The sequence below is a fragment of the Denticeps clupeoides genome, chromosome 12, assembly GCF_900700375.1.
Source record: "Denticeps clupeoides chromosome 12, fDenClu1.1, whole genome shotgun sequence".
In the NCBI taxonomy this organism is placed as follows: Eukaryota; Metazoa; Chordata; class Actinopteri; order Clupeiformes; family Denticipitidae; genus Denticeps; species Denticeps clupeoides.
Window position 1 is genome coordinate 10,555,518 of NC_041718.1, and position 25,209 is coordinate 10,580,726.

At 43.0% G+C, this 25,209-nt stretch overlaps 2 protein-coding genes across 9 annotated transcripts; one reads left to right on the forward strand and one right to left on the reverse strand.

The window, feature by feature from the left end:
* Positions 1 to 1,275: 1,275 nt before the first annotated feature.
* zmynd8 (zinc finger, MYND-type containing 8) lies at positions 1,276 to 19,222 on the forward strand. Of its 8 annotated transcripts, XM_028998207.1 has the most exons (21): positions 1,276 to 1,396; positions 7,308 to 7,378; positions 9,509 to 9,660; positions 10,955 to 11,176; positions 11,399 to 11,512; positions 12,076 to 12,141; positions 12,307 to 12,399; positions 12,484 to 12,571; positions 12,662 to 12,717; positions 12,828 to 12,905; positions 12,989 to 13,104; positions 13,293 to 13,783; positions 13,864 to 14,001; positions 14,101 to 14,262; positions 14,364 to 14,918; positions 15,184 to 15,681; positions 16,469 to 16,677; positions 16,777 to 16,857; positions 16,942 to 17,020; positions 17,236 to 17,475; positions 18,049 to 19,222. In XM_028998207.1, the coding sequence occupies exons 1-21, from the start codon at positions 1,383 to 1,385 to the stop codon at positions 18,222 to 18,224; spliced, it is 3,699 nt and encodes a 1,232-aa protein (XP_028854040.1). In that variant the 5' UTR covers positions 1,276 to 1,382; the 3' UTR covers positions 18,225 to 19,222. The 8 variants fall into 8 exon arrangements, with proteins under 8 accessions (XP_028854040.1, XP_028854036.1, XP_028854037.1 ...); XM_028998203.1 differs by having other exon boundaries at positions 12,076 to 12,399; XM_028998204.1 differs by having other exon boundaries at positions 12,076 to 12,399; positions 16,472 to 16,677.
* Positions 19,223 to 19,561: 339 nt separating this feature from the next.
* On the reverse strand, positions 19,562 to 24,569 carry map1lc3a (microtubule-associated protein 1 light chain 3 alpha). The gene is made up of 4 exons (XM_028998128.1): positions 24,400 to 24,569; positions 22,311 to 22,366; positions 21,883 to 21,989; positions 19,562 to 21,176 (listed from the first exon to the last, which is right to left on the reverse strand). The coding sequence occupies exons 1-4, from the start codon at positions 24,437 to 24,439 to the stop codon at positions 21,014 to 21,016; spliced, it is 366 nt and encodes a 121-aa protein (XP_028853961.1). The 5' UTR covers positions 24,440 to 24,569; the 3' UTR covers positions 19,562 to 21,013.
* Positions 24,570 to 25,209: the final 640 nt, after the last annotated feature.

Sequence of the window (25,209 nt, forward strand, 5' to 3'; positions counted from 1 at the left end):
AAGACAAGAGATAGCATTTCAAAGGACAGGAGATAACCCCCAATCATTTGGCTCTACAGATCCTCAACCTGCAAATGCACAATCACGTGGCCCTCCCACCCTTCCCCCAGCTAAGGGCCTTTCTGTTACTCTCTAATACACATGTGCATTAGGAAGGAAAATGGGGCAAGGACTTATGACCACATTAAAGGGAACATTAGTACAATTTTATGAGAGTTCAATTTTTGAGAATTCACCAACTTTCTTTTTTTTTTGGGGCAATGATAATGATCCTGAGCATTACATTAAAAAATGTATGACTTTAAGCACCATTGCTTGTCAGAAGTACTTGACCTCAAACTGTGATCTGTGTGAACGTGTGAGATTGTTGTGATTTGTTGTGATTTATTAATGCAGCAGGGAAACCCACGCAGCTCTGCTCGGTGAAGCAGTTGGCATTTTTACAGGAGAGAAAGACTCCCTCTAGCAGCCGCGTACAGACACAATACGGAAGAAACCAAGGTACATTGAGCAATGTAGCAATGAGCATGTCGGCACATTTCCAAAGCATTATTAATACTCCCAGAAAATATTACTTTCCGATGTCCATATGCATCTAAATTCACATGTTAGTTAACAGAATGGCTGGATCATCTTTACACAAGAGTACTACTTGAGAGTACTGCTACAGGCCTGTTTGTACTTTAAACGTGCGTAAAAATGAATTACATAAAAATTTTATTTATCTTACCACACAGTAAGATATTGGGGGGATAGGCGTAGCTTTGGGGTATTTGGAAAATACTCTTTATTTGTGGACCCTATAGACTTGCTCATTTGATAAATAAATAATATACTTTTTGTATTTTCTTTGCACACAAACTAGCGAAAACTAAAAATAATAAAACGTGTGGCTTGACCCGTATGCTGATCTTGTTAACTTAAGGGAGGGCCATGTGAGACAAAGGTCCATATTTTTCTTCCTCCATTTCTGAAGGCCTCAGGTCTCTTTAAGGGCCACCTTTTGAATAACTTATATTTGCAGTACCACTTATCTTTTTTATGAAAAAGTGCATGTCACGGATGTATTTTTAAGGCAGTGTCGTTTTCATTGGCCATTTTATATCGGTTCATGTTGATTTTGTGGATTGGGCCTAGCTGTCCTAAGCCCTGCTGTAGCCTGCCAGTGCTGAACAAAAGGCGTTCAGTCAGGAAATGTTTTAGCCAATCGGCTGCCGTGTTACATCTTGCCACCATTGGCTGGCCACTCACAGCCAGGCTTACATCATGCCGCTTGATCGGCCAGGCTGAAGTGCCGAGGTGCTGCTGTGCTCAGAGTGAAGGCTGAGGGCTGTCCTCCATGTTTTACTAAGCATTGACATAACACACTGTGTTTGTAAGCCATGCATCCACAGAGGTAAGCCTGCTTTTTCATTCTTTGACTCAATCTTTAGCCTACAAGCGTGTGTTTTAATGGCTATAATGCAGAAATACTGGTTTAGTTCTGATGGGGGAGGGAAAGCATGTAAGTCACACCATACCACAGAGCTGGAAGCAGAACACAACAGCCTGCTTGTCTGTCTCTCCTGTTTCATGTGTGATAGAGAACAGCTAGTTTCTTGCATTTAGGGTAAGAATGTCAACATTGTGTTTTCTCATTTTCTCATAAAGCTGTAGCCTGTTCACTGGAGAGGGGAGCAAGGAGTTTTATGGCTGTCTGTGACAGTAGGTAGACCTCTCAAAATGGAAGGCCTAGGGAACATGGAGCAGTGCCTTAGAGACAGGAGGCTCTCCAACCTCCGGCCAGAGGGGGGATTTATTTATTCATTATAATTTTTTTTATTTTTTATTTACATTTTTTTTTTATTTGTAGCGCTGTCATGACATGACATTTTTTATTAATTCTTTCTGTTAGATTCCTGGTTAATTACGGAAAGACATTATGTAATGTGTCAACCTAAAATCAGTTAATCCCACATTTTCTGGTTCAGTGTGTCTTGATACGAGGCCAGTGTTGGTGGAGAAGTCTACACCCTCAGGGCCTTTTTTGCATTTGTGTGTACATTTCACAGGAGAAGTTGTCGTTTTCTGAAAAATGCATGCAAAAAAACATCGCCATTATCTTCACGTTCTGTACTGAGTGAGTCTGTGAAGCAGCTGGTTTGCGTTGCTACATGAAGATCTGAAACATATGATGTCTTTTTGTCTTTCTCTCTCTGGGAAATGCTTGCTGGGACGTGAAGGTTGCCTTTCTGGTTTGTCGGCTTGTTTCCGCTGGCCAGTTTCTGCTGCTCTGACGGCGTGAAACGTCCGAATTTTTTAAACTTTACCAACGCGCCTTGCAGTCTTCTCACAGTCTTCTCATCCATCCTTTCAGCCGTTATGCCTGCTCATTAAAGTAGACCTGGCCTTTTCATTTCTACTCTATATCTAATTTATTACAATAGCCTGATTACATCATTGTCTTCATAGTACCTTGTAGTGCTGATGTGGTTAAATGACCTGTCAGACAAAATGATGATGCAACTGGTTTCTTAAAAAAAAGAATTAATATGGTCATTACTGGTAATTCTGCTGCGGTTGCCTTTAGTGGATTTTGTTTCTGCTGTTTCTGCTAAGGACAAGTGACGGTTTGGGTTTTTCCCTTTTATTTAAATAACAACCACTTTTGACCTGAGGCCTGGGGCTTTTTAGCCCATTCTTTTGTGTTTGTGCAAGGCCCTTGGCCGTTTCCTTCAACACAGTTCTCTGGCTGCATGGAAACACACATGGAGCCTTGACTGCAGCAGGCACAGCGTGTCTTCAAAATGGACGCCCAGAGATTACTCAGAGCTGGGGAAGGCAAAAGGGAAGAGGAATCCTACATGCATTGTGTCCGTGAGGAGCGAGTGCAGCTGAGCAGAGGCGAGAGAAAAACAAAGCAAACACGGCGGCGTGGAGCTCGGCGCTGAAATAAATAAAGGAAATTGGTGTGGATGAGCCACGTTGGTGGTGGTGGTGGTACACAGAGAAGCCCTCCCTGCATTGCAGCAGAGGATCTGAGCCGGGAGAGAGGAGAAGAGGGAGTCAGTGTGGCACACAGCGTCTGCCGCCCAATCACATGCCTCCGTGTGGCGCTCAAACCAATCGGCAACCTACAGCTGAGGTTAAAGATTGACAGTCGCACAGAGAGCAGCAGGGAGAGCAAGGCCCTTCTGGAAATTTCTGCATCCATCTTCTTTGTTTCATTCCCTACAAGCTTCATAACAGCAAAAATTAAAAGGCCCTGGCTGAAGGTACGCTGCTATGTGTCAATTGTTTTCATGCTGAAGAATGAATGCAATGTCAGTAAATGCAGGGGGGGATGGGTAATATTTTCTGAATCCTGTTGGCATGCTGTAGCTGGAGGAGATGGCATTGATTGAATTGGATGAGAGGACTGGACGGATGTAGCTGAGCTGGATACAGGAGCAGGAGGAGGAGGGGGAGAAAGACGAGGCCATGATGGCAACTGCTGTGTCTTTACAGACCTTTTCTTCAGTGTGCTGTCATTTTCAGCCCCAGAGACGGAGCGAGGAACAATGAGGCAGAGTAAGGGGACGACCGGCAACAATTTTTGCTGTCTCAACATAGCCCTCTCCTTTGGGAATTCGGTGTATAAATCACCTGAGAAAAATCGAAGATAATTTAAATTCTGCACTCTTACGAATGCCCAAGCAATTATACAATCAAAATATACAGTGAGCTGATATTGCCGTTTTTGCCAAATCTCAGTCAAGTGTAGTGTGTAGTGCCGACTGGGTGTTGCATTTCACTATTAAAATACAACAGCATTTTTAGTCGAGCCAGAGGGTGCATAATTGATTTGCCATTGTTTTATGTCTCACTTTTATCTTTCCGGGGCACAGCACATGCTCCGGTGCCACACACTTACCTGGCCGCGGAGATCAGCAGCTCATTTACAGGCTCGCCTGACAACACCGATGACCAACGCCTGTGTTTCAATATGAATAGCTTAAGATACGGCAACACAATGGGCTCTTGGTGTCAAGGTGGCCAGACATGGCGAGGAAGGTGGACGCATGTGCACATGAATCTCTGGTCCGAACCCCGGACCCGAAGTAGCCCCTCCGGACCGGATCCCGACACTCGGTGAAGTTCAGTCTCGCACTGTCTATGGCAAGGACTGTAATCTCTCCTGCACTCTCATTCCTCGCACCTCACTGGTTTAAAAGGAAACAGCTGATTTCGCCCACATCCTCCTCTGCTCGATAATCAATTTTGGCAAAGTGGGTTGCCAAGAGGCTGGAGAAAAAACCCACATCCTTCCTCTGCGCAGGCTGTGCACCGTCATGGTGTTTGACGCTGTGTGTTAATTGTGTATGGACCATGCAGCTGTGATCGTCGCCTTTTATTCTTCAGACTGTCATGATTGGATCACTTAGTCTTACATCTTGGGTTTTTGATTGGATAAAGGAAGTGGGCAAGTCCCACAAATAGGTAGGTTGGTAGGTATTAATCCCTCAGGAAGGTTCCTTTGGGAAATTTTTGTTAGGTTGGTTTGAAAAAGGTGGCTTGTGATTCTGTTCTTTAGTGATTGAGATACATTCAGTTAGCATTCATGTGTAATAGAACAATACATAATAGCTGTTTTGTGTTTGTGGTTTAACATGGCATCATAACTAGTTGTTGTTAATGATCGACACTGTTTTTGTCTTCTGTTAATGCCATGCTTTTCATGTCATACCTCATGTGGGAATATGGCATTTCGCTATATATTCTTTTTTCCAGTTGGCCAACCATTGGCAGACCAATCAATATCTGTTCATATATCTGTAAATACAACTAGAGTAACCAGTGAGACAAGACAAGGAACAGCTGAACAGCTTCAAGGTCAAAAGTTCATGAGCTGGGAGTGCCACCCAAGAGGGTGGGCCTGGCTCTGCACTCATTAGGCTGGAGTGCCCACCAGGCATTGGCGTGACAAATGTCATTTTGGACACAGCGTGATGTTAATAAAACAGTAAAACAAACACCTGATTTTAGAGATTTTTTAAAATAATTTTTTTCTGATTTTGAAACAGTTGTCATGGAAATCTAATTTTTTCTTTTGTTGCAAATATTGTGGTGAGGGTTGTGAAAAATCTTAATCGATGTAAAATTTTAGTATCAACTTCAATACCAATTAGCACTGGTATCAATACTTAAATTCCAGTTTTCCATCTGCCAGTTTCTTGGAATTTGTCTGCAGATTACAGCAATTTTCAACAGGCATTGCAGTGGGCAGCCCTTCCCCAGCTACCTGGAGGACCCAATGTTTACGTGAGAGACACACTAAGCTTGCTAAAAAATTTAAAAAGCAAGAGCACTGTCTGGAAGTATTTCGGTTCTGGTCAGGTCCAGGCTCGATTTTACACCCATCTATAGTGTGGAGAAGTCTGGCCCGAGTGGCCTTCATGGAAGAGTTGTAGACAAAATACCATACATCCAACATGGAATCAATGCCTAGCGACTCAAATATGAACGAAAACATTGGTGCAGAAAAATTGCAGCTGGTGGTCTGGACTGTTGAGTCAAAAACTGAAATGTCTGGTTCCAGCCGAAGGCAGTTTGTTGGTGGAAAGTGTGTTGTGCTGTGTTTCACAATGACAATCACTTCACTTTCACTATTAATATTGATCACAGTGAAGCATGGTGGAGGTTCCTTGTATGTTTGTACATTTCTGCAAATGGAGTTTGGTCAAAAAAAGTGAAATTTATGATGAAATATGTTTGTCAACGAACCTTTCGTGATGAGGACGACAAGATGTAAATGCTGGTCATGTGACAATAACTATAACTAGATATATCATCTAATATTGTTGGTGAATAAAAACAAGACTAAATATGGTTTACAAGAAGAAAACTGGACAAAAATGTTTCTTTATTTTCGCTATTTACTCTTGTTTAACTGCATTATTATATCATGGTTTCTGTTTCTTGCATCCGGTTGCACAGGGGCAGTGGTGGCCTAGCGGGGGGGCAGTTGTGGCCTAGCGCTTAAGGAAGCGGCCCTGTAATCAGAAGGTTGCCGGTTCGAATCCCGATATGCCAAGGTGCCACAGAGCAAAGCACCGTCCCCACACGCTGCTCCCCGGGCGCCCTTTCATTGCTGCCCACTGCTCACCAAGGCTGATGGTTAAATGCAGAGGACACATTTTGTTGTCGCACCCTGTGCTGTGCTGCAGTGTCTCACAATGACAATCACTTCAGCAATATGCAATATAAACACATTGGAAGCAGAAGAATAGAGCTCACATCAGTATTGATTCTGAAGAAAGCGATATGCATTGTAGAAAAATATAAAGTGGGCTGGAGGGGTCACAAAAATGTATTTAATTTACTACTATAAATAACTTTTCTCCCAGTTGTTCTAGTCATGATAAGTAGGTTAGACCACATTAGAAAGGTTAATGCTTTTGTCTGCCACAGGGGTACGAGCTAAAATTCCATGTGCTGCTATTTGAAGTGATCAGTGAATCAGTGATTGTACATCACGTGCACTGCACGATGCACAACGTCCAAGCTGTGATTCAGCCAGACCCAAGGAATTATTGCACAAGAGCAAAATCGGCTCGAAAATCGCTCAGTCTATGCCCAGCGGGAAAGTTGCTAAAACTTTAATTAGCAAGAAAAAACATCCTGGTCACACAAACCAGAGCAATTAAATATTGAAATCAGATTTGGTCCTGTAGTCCGTTTTTCCTTTTTGTAGTTTTGATCCTAGGCTAAAATAAAATGTGATTCACATAGTCACTCTGTGATGAAAACTATCTGTGTTTGGAACATGCTACCAGTTGCAAGCAGTGTGCAAGTGTACCTAGAAGAATTGATGCTATTGTGAAATGTGGTCACACCACAAACAAAGTTTGTTCACACTTTGCTAATTGATAAACTATTAACACTTTCAGTAGTGAGCGGGCATTTGCAGATTTAACAACTTCAACACCATTCACCAACCACAATGTTTGGCACAGACAGGAAGTCATTTTGTCTAGGCGCCATCTGTGATGCCGCTGTCTAAAAAGTGAAGCAGAATGACCAAAGCACTTTTTACACCTATTGACATTTCTAGCCACTGCAGGACCATAGACAGGCTAGGGGAACTTGTATTAATATAAAGAGTTAAATTTCCATGTCAGGGGACATGGAAATAATATTAATTAACATTCATATTAATTTAATAATATTAATTAACAGATTGACATCATCTTATAGAGTGTATTCAAAGACCAGTGTGATTAGCCACATATGCCAGTGTCTAAAGGGGTTTGACTGGTATGTTCTGTTTTTTTTTTTTTTTCCGCCAGCTTAGCAGAAGAGGAAGTTAAGGCAGAGTCAGATGCCTGTGAGGGCATGGAGATCTCCACACGGTCAAAAGGTAATTATACGATAACTACTTTAAATTTAATACAGCTGTTATATTAATACTTTAATACTACAACTCCATCTCTTTATGGTGTAGCTCACCATTTCTCATCATGCACCAAAACAATGTTCATAAAATTGCAATATCTGGTTATAATGGCACTTACGACTAGGTAATTATAGCAATAAAATATTGTTGCAGAATAAATGTTATCATTAGCACCATTAAAACGACCAATTGACTAACATCCTTATATCCTAATTTGGATAATTATTGTACTGTTGTACTGTCATGGCCAAAAGTTTTGAGAATGACACAAATACTGGATTTCACAAAGTTTGCTGCTTCCGTTGTTATTGTGGCAATTTGCATATACTCCAGAATGTTATGAAAAGTGATCAGATGAATTGCAAAGTCCTTCTTGCCATGAAAATGAAATGAATCCCCCCAAAGACATTTCACTGCATTTCAACCCTGCCACAAAACGACCTGCTGAGATCATTTCAGTGATCCTCTCAATAACACAAGTGACAGTGTTGAGGAGCACAAGGCTGGAGATCATTCTGTCATGCTGACTGAGTTAGAATAACAGACTGGATGCTTTAAAGGGAGGGTGATGCTTGAGATCATTGTTCTTCCTCTGTTAACCATGGTCACCTGCAAGGAAACACGTGTAGTCATCATGGTGTTGCATGAAGGCGAGGATATTGCTGCTACTAAGAGTGCACCTAAATCAACCATTTATCAGATCTTCAAAAATGATAAACATTTATCAATTCAAGTGTTGTGTAAAAGGCTTCAGGGTGCCCCAGAAAGCACCGGGACTGTCTCCTAAAGATGATTCAGCTGTGGGATCAGGGTGCCACCAGTGCAGAGCTTGGCAGCAGGCAGGTGTGAGTGCATCTGCAACCACAGTGAGGCAGAGACTTTTGGAGGTGGTCTGTTGTCAAGAAGGGCAGATGTTTCTCTCCAAGAAAACATCAAGGACAGAGTAATATTCTACAAAAAGTGTAGGGATTGGACTGCTGAGGACTGGGGTAAAGTAATTTTCTCTGAAGGCCCTTTCCGATTGGTTGGGCCTTTTGGAAAAATGATTGTCTGGAGAAGAAAAGGTGAACACTAGCATCAGTCCTGTCTCATGCCAACAGTAAAGCATCCTGAGACCATTCATGTGTGGGGCTGTTTCACATCCAAGGGAGTGGGCTCACTCACAATTTTTGCCTTAGAACACATCCATGAATAAAGAATGGTATCAAAACATCCTCCAACAATAACTTCTCCCTGTCACGTCAGAGTGACGAGGAATGAAGGATGCTATCACCTGACCGGATGCTATCACCTTAATGGTGAATCACAGGACAGGGGAGACATCCAAGACGTTGACATGGGTGAACATGGAACATAACATTAAAGACCTGACGGTGAACAGAAACAAACAGGGCAGCTTTATACAATTGACACAGGTGAAAACGATTAGGGAACATTACACATGACAACAATAAAACTATCCCGGACCGGAGTAACCCCTTTTCGGACCAGATCGTGACACTCACAACCATCCAAGAACAGGTGAAGAACAATGCCTTTTCCAGCATGACTGACCATCGTGTCATAAGGCCAAAGTGAAGTGGCTCGTGGAGCAAAACACTGAAATTTTGGGTCTATGACCAGGAAACTCCCTGGAACTTAATACAGTTGAGAACTTGTGGTCAATCCTCAAGAGGCAGGTGGACACACACATTCTGACAAACTCCAAGCACCTCCCTCCCCCCGTCTTGGAAAAAAGGGCCAACACTGCAAATAATGACTCTTTGCATAAGCTTGGTGTAATTGTCAATAAAAGCCTTTGAAACTTATTATACTTCAATACACCCCAGAAACAACTGAAAAAAATATCTAAAAACACTGAAGCAGCAAACTTTGTGAAAACCAGTCATTCTCCAAACTTTTGGCCATGAATGTAGATGTATTATTGTTAGAAATAAGGTCATACCATAATATACTGTTCAAATGTAGTAAAAACATATAACTTTTTGGCAAGCAGAGCAGCAAATTATAGCACTCTATATCCTATTCATAATCAATATGTATAGTACACAGTGTGGTCTTGTAACAAACAGTAATAAAGTCTTTATTGTGCAGTTGCAGAGTCTGGTTCTGTGGATCGGATTGCCCAGAAGCGTAAGTTGCCCAGCCCCCCTCACTCATCCAATGGGCACTCTCCATCTGAGACATCTCCCAGCCCAGTGAAAAAGAAGAAGAAGCCCGGGGCGGTCAACAGCAGCAAAGACCAGGTGCAGCCTTCCCTCCATAGCACCACCCCTGTCACAGCGGCTGGCATATGCTGTTTTTAATTAATCTGTCCGAAACTTGAGCTCTTTTATCCCTGTTCCTCATTTATTATATCTATCCAGCTAAATCCTAAATGGCCAAACCTCAGTCGACAGCCTCAGTTGTTAATTTGCATGGCAATATCAAGTTTCCAGACAAATTTGAAGTCACATAGTACTCGCACATTAATTTTGACTTCCACTGCATTCAGCTAATGAGCTTGTTTCAGAGAGGCCAAACAAACATGAGCCCATTTCAGAGGATGATGACCTCTGTGGTCTCTTACGTTAAGTCCCATACCAGGGATTTTGCATGTGTGCGTGTGTGCTATATTGGTTTTCCAAGAAAGTAGGTTTAGTGAACTGAGGTCATGTGATCAGTGTTCCAGGAGGACACTGTATTATGAACAGTGCTTTGGCTCAGAGGCCTTGTCTCTTTAAAGACTTCCACTTGTCAGTGTGCTATTTTTAATGTAGCAGGTGGATGGCCTTTTGGTTGACTCCTTGAGATAAAGCAGATCCAGAATGGAAGCAGACAGGAAATGTTATTATGCATGACACTGAAACATTAGCGCCTGAGACAAAAAAGCACCTATTTTTCAATGAAATGTTATAAAAATGTGGTTTTAGATTATTAGATCATTTCACTTCCTCAGTTGGGTTAAAGAGATTACATTATGCATTCCGTTGCACTAAATTTAACATGAATGAGGAGCTGAAAGAATATTTTATTCCTAAACACCACAGGTGTATGTTGAAATTAGTCAAATGATTCATTTCAGTGAGCTGAGCTAATATGAACAAAAATAACATAACAGAACCATTCCAGAATATGTGATTGCACAAAAAGTGATTGCACAAGCAATATGAAGTGTGCTAACTGAAAACTGTAAATTGTAACTTCCTGAATATGGTTAAATCTCCGGCTCAACCCAGTCCTTAGAGCCACTCAGCCAGATCAGATTTTTCTTTCTGTCATTGTTAAAGCTACTGAGCAGTGAGTTGCACCGTGATGGGACAGAATAAAACATCAAGTGGCTGGTGGAGCTGAGGACTGGATTGGAACCCTTGCTTTAGCCATAGCTTGTAATGTAGCTTGTTTTACGAGGTTTTATGGCTGTGCCGTGCTGTTGCTGTGCACCTATTTGAATTCCCCTGTGCACGTGTCCTTGTTTTTTGCTATGCTCTGTGCCTGTCGGTGTCACTGCGTGTTTTGAAACCCGTCCCCCTCCTTGTGTTTCTCTCGCCTGCATTGCAGTCAGAACTAAGACATGGTCCCTTTTACTATGTGAAGCAGCCAGCACTCACCACAGACCCTGTTGATGTTGTACCGCAGGACGGCAGGAATGACTTCTACTGCTGGGTGTGCCACCGGGAGGGCCAGGTGCTCTGCTGCGAGCTGTGCCCCCGCGTGTACCACGCTAAGTGCCTGAAACTGGCCGCCGAGCCCGAGGGCGACTGGTTCTGCCCTGAGTGTGAGGTACTCTCTCACTCTCACACGCCACAGCTGGCCGTGGCCGTGGGTGTGAAAGATAAAGGGATAATAAAGAAGAAAGAAATTGACAAATGACAAATCCTACAATGTTTCTGAACGTTGCATCCTATGTGATACATATTTAATCTCAGGAATATAGCAGTAAACTTCTACATATATATTAATTGTGTTTATGAAACGTAGCCCTCTTGTTTCTTTTTCCTCCAGAAAATAACAGTAGCTGAATGCATAGAGACTCAGAGCAAAGCGATGACAATGCTAACATTAGACCAGCTGTCCTACCTGCTAAAGTTTGCTCTGCAGAAGATGAAGCAGCCTGGTGTAAGTAATCCCACAGAAGCCCTGTCCTTCACCAATCACTTATTTTGCATTGATTAACTAATAGTGAAATAAAAATGATAAATCATAAGGTTAAATACTTGGTCTGCATGTGTGAAAGCTGGTTTCTTAATGACTGTTCTTCTAGCATTACAGAACAGTGCACCATGGATCTACCGCGGGACCATCCAAAAACACTATAATATTTTATAACAATTATGTGAAGCATGGTGGATTCAAGGTGTTTGGGTTGTAGCCTATTGGCTGTAGTCATAAATGTTCAGGAAGTGTTACTGACCATAACATTAAGGCACTTACACATTTTAACATCTCTGTCTTGCCCATCTTTTTTGATGAAGACTAGAGACGTCCTACAAATTTGAAGATGTTTAAATAAAATCTCGTTGAATCAATCAGCCCTTTTCAGTGATTGAAGGATCTCCTATAGCTAATGAGCAGGAGAACAAGAGCAGGTGTGGTATCAGGAGTGTGGGGTTGATGGATTGGAGGAGTGGGCAGGGCTGTGGTTTGGTGAGGATACAGCTGGCCCCTCTGTTCTCTTACAGGATACTCCCAGCTTCTCAGCTCATCCCCCTCCCGCCACCACCTTGCAGAAAAAGGCTTTTAATTGGGTAAACATTAAACAACCCCTCCCTCCCCCCGTGCTTCTCAGCCTAACCCGTGCCTTCCCATCATTCCCCTCTCTGTTTAGCATGAGTAGAGTGAAGGTTTCTGGCTGTACGAGCCGTCTAGTGGTGGGGATGACCATGTGTTGTGTGTATGTGCATGTTTTTCAGACCGAGCCCTTTCAGAAACCCGTGTCTCTGGAGCAGCACCCAGACTATGCAGAGTATATCTTTCACCCCATGGACATCTGTACATTAGAGAAGGTGAAACCAGAACGTGAAAAAGCCCAACACGCCGGGTCTGGAAGTCTCTTTCTGTTTTTTTATTGCGTATTTTATTCACCCCAGAACATCAAAAAGAAAATGTACGGCTGCACTGAAGCTTTTTTAGCCGATGTGAAGTGGATATTGCACAACTGCATAATTTATAATGGTGGTGAGTGTCAAAACTTCCAGAAGTGAAACTGATGACAGTTTATTCAATATTTCAAATATTGAACAAGTTAACTTATGCTTTTTCTGATAGGTAATCACAAACTGACTGCTACAGCTAAAGTAATAGTGAAAATCTGTGAACACGAGGTAAGTGTGATTTATTTTTAACATTCCTTCCTCATCATCACCTTTATTCCACATCAGCACACAATCGGAACAATTACACCTAGACATTACATTGTTTCTTTTTCTTTCAGATGAATGAAATTGAAGTTTGTCCAGAGTGCTACTTGTCAGCATGTCAGAAAAGAGACAACTGGTTTTGCGAGCCATGTGTAAGCACTTTAACTGTTTTCAAACACGAGTTGTAGAATATGAATTTGGGAAGTTATTATAATCGTATTGTCTGCCTATGTAGAGTAATCCCCATCCTCTAGTCTGGGCAAAACTCAAAGGATTCCCATTTTGGCCGGCCAAAGCACTTCGAGACAAAGATGGTCAAGTGGATGCTCGCTTTTTTGGCCAACATGATAGGTGGGACAGATGCGTCCATGCTTAACAGCCATGTAACTTACAGCCTCAGTTATGCATGAACATTTCAGTGTATTAATTGCTTAACACAAGAATTATAAACTTTGTGCAGGAACAAATGCACCATATGAATGGAGAATGTACATTTAATACAGGAATGCTGTTATATTAACAGTATATTTTTCTTACAGGGCCTGGGTACCAATAAATAACTGCTACCTCATGTCCAAGGAGATACCTTTCTCTGTGAAGAAGACCAAAAGCATCTTCAACAGTGCCATGCAGGAGATGGAGGTCTATGTGGAGAACATACGTCGCAAGTTTACCGTTTTCAACTACGCCCCCTTTCGTACACCCTACACACCCGAAAACCAGTTTCAGATGCTACTGGACCCATCCAACCCTGCAGCTGGCTCTGTCAGACCAGACAAGCAGGAGAAGATCAAGTTCAGCTTCGATATGACTGCATCTCCCAAGATGCTTATGGGCAAAACGATGCATTCGACTGGGAGTAGCGGTGCAGCCATCGGGAGGCGGATCTCATTGACGGACATGCCTCGTTCACCAATGAGCACAAACTCTTCTGCCCACACAGGCTCAGATGGGGAACAGGAGGACAAAGGTCAGGCCAGAGCCCCTCTGAGCCATTCTAGCACAGGAGAGGAGTCGCTGGATTGCAATGGTGTGTTACTGTACAACGACTGGGGTTAATCAAGTTTTGGATTTGCTCACTATATTAAAGTTCAATGTTGTTTGCTACAGCTTCACCTGTTCCAGCCAGACAGGGCCTTACAGGAAATGCTATAGACAGCCCCAAACCATTCCACTCCCAGGGACCTGCTGTAGGGGTCAAGCAGGAGAAAGCTCCTCCTACGGCAAGCATCCTTAACCTCAATCTGGGTGAGTCTGCACCATTACAACATCAGGATCATTAGAGCTTTATCCCACACAGTTCAGGGGTAGTTCAGGTAAAACCTTTAACATTCTGTGTTCCATCAGATCGCAGTAAAGCGGAGATGGACTTGAAGGAGCTTAGCGAGAGTGTGCAACAGCAGCAACAACAAGGGGCACCACCTACACTCACCTCCCCAAAGAGGCAGATCAGGAGCCGCTTCCAGCTAACCCTGGACAAGACCATTGAGAGCTGCAAGGCCCAGTTGGGTAAGTACAGAGCATTCGCCGACTCATGAAGATTTACTGAATGTGGCTTGGGATGGGCTGTCATTTTTCAGTTCACTTCAGTGATTACGTTACCTCATAAGGAATCGATGAGATCTCTGAGGACGTCTACAAGGGTGTGGAAGATTCTGAGGACTCGGACAAGTCTGACTCCAGTGACAGTGAGTACGCCAGTGATGAGGAGAAGCCTAAAGAGAGCCAGGAGGCCTGCACAGATGATAAGATGGAGAAAGAAGTGTCCAAAAGGAAGCCTAAGACTACATCCTCCCCTCCTCATTGCTCTGAAAACCAGCCCCCAAACACAGAAGGGTCAGCTGCCAACACATCATCTGATTCAGAACCTGTGACCAAACCAATCACTGCCAGTTCTCCAGCCAAAGATAGGCAGGTTACCAATCCTGATAAAGAGCCTCCTGAGAGGTTGAAAGGAGCTCCAGCATCCCCCGTGGTCTGTGATAAGCCCAAGAATTCAGAAGAGGTACGGGTGCCACCCATCTCAGATGCAGATGTGGACTCGGACTCAGAGAGGGAGCTGGTGATCGACCTTGGAGAGGAGCAGGGAGGCAGAGAGAGGAAGAGGATCAAGAGGGACCCAGCCACTGTCACTGCACTTAAAGAGCCCAGCACCAAATCAGAAGGCAAGTCACATTTTCTTTTCGGGTTTTTACCCATTATTAAATAAGTAAAAATCAGTAGAGAGAAAGACCAAAGTGAAAACTTTTATTTTATTTGAAAATTCTAATTTGATTTAAGGCATGTTGACAGGCTCTATTGCATTTTGCTTTAAATTATCGGATCAATCTCTAAATATGTAATCTCTAAAAAGTACAAAAAACAAGAGAGCTGGTGAAAATACATTATCCTTCAGGATTGATTTGTTCATGCAGGTGTGTTTCTCTCTAGGCAAAGGCTCCACCACACTGAGTGGCCCAGCACCATCACAGCAGAACACTCAAGCCTCCTTCAACCCGAGTCCTAAAGACCCCGCCCAACCAGCCACTGCTATTGCTCCCAGCATCCTCACTTTCCCTGCTGCCCCCTCCTCCTCCTCCTCCTCCTCCACCCCAGCCTCTGCCTCTCTTCCTGGCTCTGCCCCGTCCTCAGTTCCCTCTGCACCCGCTGCACCCATCACCATGGTGAAGAAACAGCGCCCCCTGTTGCCCCGAGAGACGGTCCCTGTGGTTCAACGCGCAGTGGTGTGGAACCCCTCCACCAAGTTCCAGACGTCCTCCCAGAAGTGGCACATGCAGAAAGTGCAGCGTCAGCAACAGAGTCAGCATGCGGTTGCGCAGACACAGGCGCAGCCGCTGCCGCCTGACCAGCAGCAGCCGATCTCACCCTCTTCTGCAGCACAGCAGCCGTCCTCCAGTACACGGTACCAGACGCGACAGGCAGTTAAAGGTACATCAACATAACTCTTTACATCACATGTGAAGCATTTCATGGGTTTTGCCGAGAGAAGACATGGGAAATGTAGGTCTCCTGGATAACCCAACCTTTTTATTTCCAGTCGGAATGGTTTTATCCCCGTACGTGCCTGCACCAGGATACAGTCTCCTGCATCTTTGAATATACATGATGCATAGAATGTAGTCGTTCTTTTAGCCTTGTTCATTGTAAAGGAATTTAGCATGACAGACTGGTTCTGTTGGTTTCATTCGGTGCTCCGAGGCCCCCTAACAGCGTATTTTTACTTCTGACCTTCCACATGAATCAGTAACAGTCATCAGGCCTCAATATACTAAGAGTAAAATATTTGAGCTCCTGTCCGTGAAGTTGACTGGGGCATTAGCAGTTTTCTGAATTGAGGATTCAAGAGAACATTATTTTTAATGCAGCCATGTGCAAAACACTATATTGAATTAACATTTTACAAAGGTCACCCATTGTGCATTCTCACAAAAGATAATATCTAACCTTTAATTATCTAAATAGAATAGACAACATACAATGCCAAGACAGTGGGTACAAAGTGACACTGTGCAATAAACTGTACAAAAGAAAGTGGTTTATCCAAGATATGATAAGTGATAATGATAAGTGCAAAACTAGGTTCGTTTGAAACCTTGAATTCTTCTTTCCTAAAGAATGAGCCAGATTCACCAAAAGCACCCTAGGAATGAATGTTTTGCTGAGGCTCTTTCGTAGTTATTCTGTGCTGTCTTGCTATTTTGCGTATTTACTTCAGCAGTTCAGCAGAAGGACTCTGTGCTCAGCACATCCACCTCATCTGTTACCCTGGTGACCAGCACTCCAGTCTCTGTGGCCACAGGAATCACCGGAGGTACGGTGAGCAGCTCCGCCACATCCTCCTCTTCTTCCAGCGGGGCGGTCGACTTCCACATCCCCACTGCCTCTGCAGACGTAGCGGCAGACATCGCTAAGTACACCAACAAAGTAAGCTGGCTCTGAAATGACATGGGCATCCCCCTACTCCCACAGTAATTAAGCATGTTAATAATGTGTGCAACATTACGCCTTGGAATAATTCCACAGATAATGGATGCAATCAAAGGGACAATGACAGAGATATACAATGACCTCTCCAAGAGCACTTCAGGAAACACAATAGCCGAGGTACGCGTTCTGATGTGTGAGGCCTGTATCTCAGTCCAGCGGAATCAGCAGACGTTTCAGTACTAGCTTGTGATTGTCCCGCAGATCCGACGGCTAAGGATTGAAATTGAGAAGCTGCAGTGGCTGCATCAGCAGGAACTGTCAGAAATGAAGCACAATCTAGGTATGGGTCCTGCTTAAATGTTGCGATCAGGCTGATAATAATAAAACCTAGTTCAGTTAGGGCCATAGTCCTGTTTTTTTGTATGTTAACCCACAGGTATCTGTATACTTTGGAGTGACATGCCTTTCACAGACAGATTATGATCTGAAACCGTATTGCGTCGACACTGCTGACCTTATTGTTGACCCCAGCTGTGTCTTGCCTGCTTTTCGCAGAGCTGACCATGGCAGAGATGCGCCTAAGCCTGGAACAGGAGCGGGAGCGGCTGGTGGCAGAGGTGAAGAAGCAGATGGAGCAGGAGAAGCAGCAGGCCGTGGACGAGACCAAGAAGAAGCAGTGGTGCGCCAACTGCAGGAAGGAGGCCATCTTCTACTGCTGCTGGAACACCAGCTACTGCGACTACCCCTGCCAGCAGGCCCACTGGCCTGAGCACATGAAGTCCTGCACACAATCTGGTAAACCGTGTTCCAGTACCAGGCAAAACAAATAAGATCCCTTTTTCATTTTGATGACTGCACTAGTGTGGACTAGAGTTTAATTCAGAGATAAATTTTCTCCTTGTTCACCTGATCACTCTGTGTAGAGTTAAAAAGCTCAGTTTAAGGACAACTTTAAATGGTGTAGTGAATAGTGGTGCCTTGATGGAATGCCAACAATGCAAATGAATTTACATATGATTGTAGTTTTTGTAGGTGGTTGTAGTCTTTGAGGGTTTTTTTTGTTTTTGTTACATTTGCATTTACAGCATTTATCAGACGCCCTTATCCAGAGCGACTTACAATCAGTAGTTACAGGGACAGTCCCCCTGGAGCAACTTAAGGTCAAATGTCTTGCTCAGGGACACGATGGTAGTAAGTGGGATTTGAACCTGGGTCTTCTGGTTCACAGGCGAGTGTCTTACCCATTAGGCTACTACCACCCTTTTTGTTGTGGCTGACAACATTTTCAGCAGCCAGTTTTCTCACTATGTCTCATTACCAATATCTGAATGTACCCAATAATGTTCCAATTTTGTTGTTTTATTTTAGCAACGGCCTCCCAGCAGGAGACTGAGATGGAGGCCAGCACAGAGGCTCCACACAAAACCAGTGGGCCGCCCAGCACCACTCAAAACCCACTTAAAGACAGCACGGCCACTGCAGGCCCCGAACAGGACTGTGACACAGAAAAAAACAAAGACAGCGTGACAGTCAGCATGTCATAGCCCCAATGTACAGAAGTCTCTCGTGACAGCACTTAAACTGTATTATAGACCTATATTCAACCTGTGCACTACACCTTTTCTTTGTTGCCAATGTACATTTTTATCAGAAACCTCCTACTCATAATCAACCCAACCTTCAAACATAGTTCTGAAGGTGAATCCTACTCTCTGCAACAATGGTCATAAAGGTTAGTTTGTCTACAATCTGTTCTTAGGTAGACCTGTGGTAGGAATGTTGTGTGAATGCATCATTTTTTAATTTTGCCAAAATTCAACCTGCAGTAAAGACTTTTAAGTTGCATTCCTTTGGATTGCAGAGTATAATGGAGAATTTCAGGCTCTTGATGTACATATGTATGTCTTCACCTTGCTCAAGATTTCAGTATCTTCATAACAAATGTGCATTTTTGTTGTCATTGCATGGTCTAATGTGGGCTAAATATGAATATATTTGGGCAGTCTGATGAGTGGGTTTTTCTGAGCCAGTTAAACTGAAACATGACTGGTAATCTTCTGCATTTTTGGACTGGTTATGCTCTCAGAGCAACATTGGACTTAGTTTCCCGATGTGTTGCAACTCAACCACTGTATGCTGGTGTTTGTTTTAAAGTAATCTTTTAAGCAGGCTTGATTCTTGAACTTCCCACAACCTCACAACCTCTTTGACCAGAGTGAAATTTCATAAGCTCACCTGCAACCTGACACGCACAGATTGTATACTGGCTCAAGAGCAAGGGGTTGGTGGTAATGAACATATACTGTGTACATTCCAGCGCAACACCGTCTGGCTGACTGACACTGAGACACTGTAACAGTTTAGCGGTGAGGGTTCTAAAATGCTTCACCACGCTGTTAATGACATTTTAATGCGAATACCCTCCCTCACTGTACATAAGTTAGAGATCTCTATTGGGGTTTTGTTGTATATTTACTGTGGGAAATGCCATCTCACAGCTGTTTACATAATGTAAATAAAAAATGCTTTGGTGGTCTGGACAGTCTGAATTAGTCGCTGGTTACAAAAAAAAGTATATATTTGTAGTTAAAGAAATGACCAGAGGTGCATTTATATCTGGAAATGAAATAATGTGACTCAGAACTAAATGAATGCATACGGAAACCTAAATCAGGACATGAAATCACAGGACTGTCAGTGCATTGACTACAAAATGGGACAGAAAATAGCGATACAGCCTGGGATACATAATACCACTATAATGCTATAAAAAACTATGATAAATGCTTAATGTATTAATGTAATACAAAATAACTTACCAAGGTGACAGGTAACCAATGCACATGAAACCAATGGTATGGAATAAAAACACTAAAAGATATTTGATTATATAATGTTTATAGATACATTTGTGTTTAAAACATTTCAACACGCATACAGTACACATGGATTTTTTTTGGTTCAGACATCTAAAAAGACTTGAATTTTCTTTTTTAAATAAAGTTACAAATTAACAAATCTACAGTGTAAAATCAATATAAAACAAGGAACAAAACAAAAAAAAACATGCAACTAGGTCATACACCACAAACCCTTCATTTCTAATGTTCTGACAGAAGGCATACACAGTGCAGAGTTCTAATACAAGAAAGCAGATATAAAATACAATACCATTATGTGCTATCCATATGTCTTTTTATTCAATACAGTTTCTTTTTTAAAACAGTTTTGTTGTGCAAAAAAAGCATGTTTATTCCTACAGAGATTAACTGACATCACTCAACGAGAAGTAGTGTATGTCGCTCATGCCACATTTTGTGTTCCTGTCGGCTTGCTGGATTACTGGAAACGGGGATGGTGCACCAAAATAAGCCCTTACCTTTTACACTGAATTGTCACCGAGAAGGAGGTGACACTTCATGTGGCATGAGAGGACGGGTTAAACAAGTGCTGACAACGGACCACATCTGTTTTGAGTACAACACGCCTACTTCAGGCCCAACTCACTTAAAATTTACATTACTAATATGGCATTACTACTGATTGTATGGATATCTGAAGGCCATTTAGTTAATTTTATTCTAGACAACATAAAATTTACATTGGAGGATGTGAAGGAAAATGAATAGCCCAACAAAGGAATTCCAACAAAACGGAAAAGAGATATAATGTAAAACATGTAGAAACCATGCTAGTGTTTTCCCTGCTGTAAAGTACAGTAGGTGACAGGAGTTCTTATATTAGCTCAGTCTGAAAATGCTACAAGAACAACTCGTTTGTCAAATTAACTTGCTCTAGATCCTGAAATAAGTGTGTGAACTCTTAGCCTAAGATGACTAATGTGTTTTTCACAGCACCTACAAGCATTGTGGCTTATCTACAAAGCTGGCATACAAGCACAAACACCAAAAGACGAAAAAAAAAAAAAAAGTGATAAAGAAACAGATCTTCCTCACCTATTTACAAAGGCAATTTACTGCTAGTTATAGTTTTACAGCCCTGATCACATGGGCTTTTGGAGGCTATCAAAGCAAAACCAGGGCTTAAACAGTATGAATGTGGACAAGCACACTCGGCAAAAGCTACCCTACACTGAGACACCGAAATGTAAAACAGCAGAGGGCAGGCTTGTGCCAACAGCAGATGTACTTGGATACACTTGCTAGTTGTCATGTAAAATTGTGACTACGCGCGTCGCTCGGTTCCGAAAGCGCTGGGTGTGGAGCGGGTTCAGGGTGGATGCGCAGAGCAACGGTGGCCAAGAATGGCACGGATTTTCCTCCACCGCCATCTCACTCTGCGCTTCCCCCCTCTTCTCACCTGCACCTGAACCCTAGCAGCCAAATGTCTCCTGCGAAGCATAGACCATGTAGAGGAAGCCGTCCTCATCGCGCTCCTGTTCGTAGATCTCTGAGATGGGTGTGGAGACGCTGACCATGCTGTGCTGGTTAACCAATAGGAAAAAAGCCTGTGTGGGGTTGAGCTGCAGCCTGCGCCTGGGGAGAGGATGAACGGCAAGTAGGTTTCATAAAAGACAAAGGAGAGCATAGTCTTCCCAACAGAGCTGAAATTCACAAGTATGAAGTGTCTCAATGTGGCACAAATACAACCACCACCTGAGCTTAAAGCATTTAAAGGATAAGAGAACTGTAATGTTAAAGATTCTATTAACAGAACATGTCTGAACCAGGCGTTTTTCTGGTGTTCATGGCGTCAGGTGAGCGTGGACTGTTTTTTTCTTTTCTCTCAAAGCGTCCACATCAGCGTTCAGCAAATAAACACCAGTGAAACACCAATCAAAAGCGTAGCAAAAACATGTATGGCATCCATAGGGCATTCATATCGAACGTCCGAGTGAACGAGACATACGTTTTAACTTGAACTTTTATGCCGCAGCCAGAAAATCATGGAGCATGAAAATGACACGTTTGCCGAAGCCCCATTAGTACAGCAGTGTCGGTGAGTAAGCTAATCCTGGAAAACCCCCACCCACCCCCATCTCCCCATCAAGCACGTAAACAGACTGACCCAAGTAAGAATGTAGGGACACAAACAACGCAAGATAGCTTTCCTATAAACTCTCGTGGCCATTAAGTCCACAAAAAGTGAAGAATTACAGGGAGAGAGCCAAACTGAAACACCCAGGCGTGATGTCCAGCAGGAACAATAAATAAAAAGTAGTTCTCATGGTGCTGAAGTTACCTGATTATCTTCACCAGTTCACTCATGTTGACATGATCAGGGACAAGAAACTTGGTCTTGTCCAAAACAGGCAGTTGTTTCTCTCCCTTGTAACGCTCGATGATGACCTACCAAAGGTATAGAACAACTTTAGAGTTAAAATGAGCTTTAATTAATTGGATTAGTTTACAGGTTTTAATATGTTAGGCTGTTGTTGGCCAGAAACCCACCTTCTTTGCTTTAGCAAAGAAGACGGGGCAATAATGCAGATCGGCACATGCCTGAAATGTACTCTAAATTCATTTACATGAATACCTGTAATGATATCAATTGAATGAAATTCCACTCATAGTTGAAACTTGAGAGGAGCCTTTAAGGAGCTGAAAAGGCTGAGGAAAGTTCTGACGGCAATAAAGGCAGCATGGCTGAGCTGTTGTGGGCCATCTTACCGGAATTTTGTTGGGGTGTTGCTCTCTGATTTGCTGCACTTCTTTGCATCTATCAGCTGAACAGAAAAAAATATTTATGAATAAAATACACAACACACCTTGATTACGTATTTCGAGTGATTTTGAACAGTAAGGGATGTTTAGAAATATTTTGTACATGCTATCCAAGTACCTTACGGGGAAGATCGATACTTTCTGTTAATTCTTTAGCTTTAAATGCTAATGAGGAGGAGAGAGGTGGGACGAAGAAGAGAGTGGCCTATAGAAGTGAACGGGCATTCACAGAAATGAATCAACACCATTAATCAACCCTGTTTGGTGCAAACAGGAAGTTGTGTCGGGATTTTTAAAGAACCCACTGTTAACCCTCTATTTCTACGGTGTCTTTCACATGACGGAAATGTTTGCATGTTTGGAAGCCATGAGAGTCGGTGGAGTTACTTTTTTAGGGGAGGGGTTGTAAATTCTCTGGCCGAACAAAGCATGAGAAAGAGGAGGTAACCTGTCCCCTAATGATGTCATAAGGGGAGACATTCCAGATCTGACCATCTGAGCTGCCGCTGTCAGAACGGTGAAACAGAACGTCCAAAGCATTCTTTACACTTATTGCTATTTCTAGCAAATGCAGGAACATAGGACAGGCAAGGGGGACTTGTATTAATGATTAATAATCTCACAAAATGACATTTTCATGTCATGGGACCTACAAGCCTTAAGAAGGAACTTATCTAACATGAGCCACTGGTCACGAAAAATGATTTGTCACACGTGAGTATGACTTTTTTGGGGCCCAGAGTCTGCAGCAACATATGCAGACCGAGATGGAGACATGATGAGCCCCGGGTGTCGTGTTCCAAGCCCTCTACAGCGCCGCACACACCGGCGTTCAGTTATTATGTCAGTATGTCACCCGTCTCGAAGACGCTTCTCGGGACACACAGCACGTTATATCAGCACCATAAACCCGGCTATACGTAGCGTTATCAGAGCAGTTTCGTCCTAAATCCATTTAGCCTACTTGTTTTCGCGATCATAAGCATTATGCAACCGGCCGTGCCGCTCCCCCACCCCATTCCCCCGCCCAGTCCCGGAGTGGGGAAGGAGGAAAAGTGGACGGTGTCACATGTCGGAATAATTTACTTTAACACGTGTGCGCGCTGAACTTGTTTTCTTCCGTTGGCACGACTCGCATACAGAGCTGCCTTTTGTCACCAGCGTCGCCATGTGCGCGTCATACACGCGAAATTCGGCCGTGGTTGTACGTTATCCCGCCCTCAGCTGGTCTTCCGCGTTAACGTGTTCCATTTAAACGCAACCAAAACGAGGTCTTGCTTATTTAGAAGCCTGTTTGCTAGGCCTGCGAAGTTCTCGCGAGACTTGGCTACTGGTCCGAACTCACCTTTATTCCAGCCTCATTACTAAAAAATATGGCACCAGTTACAGCAGGACGTTTACCTAGCAGACTAGTCGCCCAGACTCGGAGATTACATGTAGAACTCATCAGTTACTAATAGTTATTATTCTATTATGTCTTCGATACTGTCAGCTTATATGGAGGTCGTCAATTAATGCGATGTGCTACTGGCGACAGTCGATTTAAAAAAGGATTTTCTGAAACGAGACTAGTTCAGTACTTTTTCGAGTTGTACTCTGTTGGACGTTTCGTATCATCATAAAACAAAACTCAAGGGACTAAAAAAATAAAAGAATTCCTCATTTAAAAGGCGAAAATCGTGATATACCTGTATTCTGGCGACACGTTTTAGAAATTCTACTTTTCTCCCAGCCGAAATAAAAACTGTCATTGGAAATTCCGGACTTCCCAGACCTACGCAGAACCTCTTGTTTACCCTGACACTGAACAAAAGAAACGGTTGCCATGCATAATCAACCCCAGTAACTATCGCCGAAACGCTACATACAGGTTTTTTAGAAGTCATTTGCCACCCTGGCCGATCTAACCTTTGGCCAGACGACACGAAAAACTAAATACGGTTGGTTAGCCAATTAGCCTGCTGCTAAATAAATATCCAGCCTGCCAAAAAAACAAAAATAAAAAAATACCCAACGCAGTCCCCGCGACGCTTACCGAATGTCCTTCTTTGTTTGAAAGGTCTGTCGGATGGCATCACTGTCACCTCGCGTTTCTCACCAAAGTAAATCTAAAATAAAAAAGAAGGACGAGGTGTTTTGTTCCTAGCTGCTGGCCCGCTGCTCTCCGAGATCTGCACCCGCTGGACCAAAACAGGCTGAGGCGAGAACGCAATAAACTCGGGTCATGACGTCACCCGGACGTTTAAAGAGAAAGCCGGCTAACTGTGTTATACGATCGAACGTCGCTTATGCTCCAAGCTATGCCGTTATGCTTTCGTGCACTTCAAATTCTCCTATTTCCCATTCTGCTAATGTCTAATCATTTTTATTGCACATAAATATCGAAGCGCTTGCACTTCATGCTGAACAGGCGTGGTCCTGTTGCTGCTCAAATAAATGCTGGTGTGGCAACAATCCCTCGGTTTAGATGCGAAACAGAAGTCCAGACACGCAGGTTTAAAAAGGTTTCTGAGTCTCTCTTTGAGATGTCCAATCTAAAAGTCCTGCTGAAGAGCTTTGGGTTCTTGCCTCCTCACCAACCCCTATACTGAATGGTTAAATCCTCATGTAAACTGGAAATATGCTACCATTGAGTCATTTTAGAACATTTCTTAGAAAATGTAATTCAACCAGTGAATATTTATAGTACAAAGGATAAAAGGGTAAGATTACCCCAAACTGGAAAATAATGTTCATTTTAGAATTAGAAAATAGTTTTTTTTTTTCAGGGAACAATTGCTGTACTTCCATTCTGTTGTGAGCATTATCTGAACAGAATGGTACTACAAAAGGTATTGGATTGATT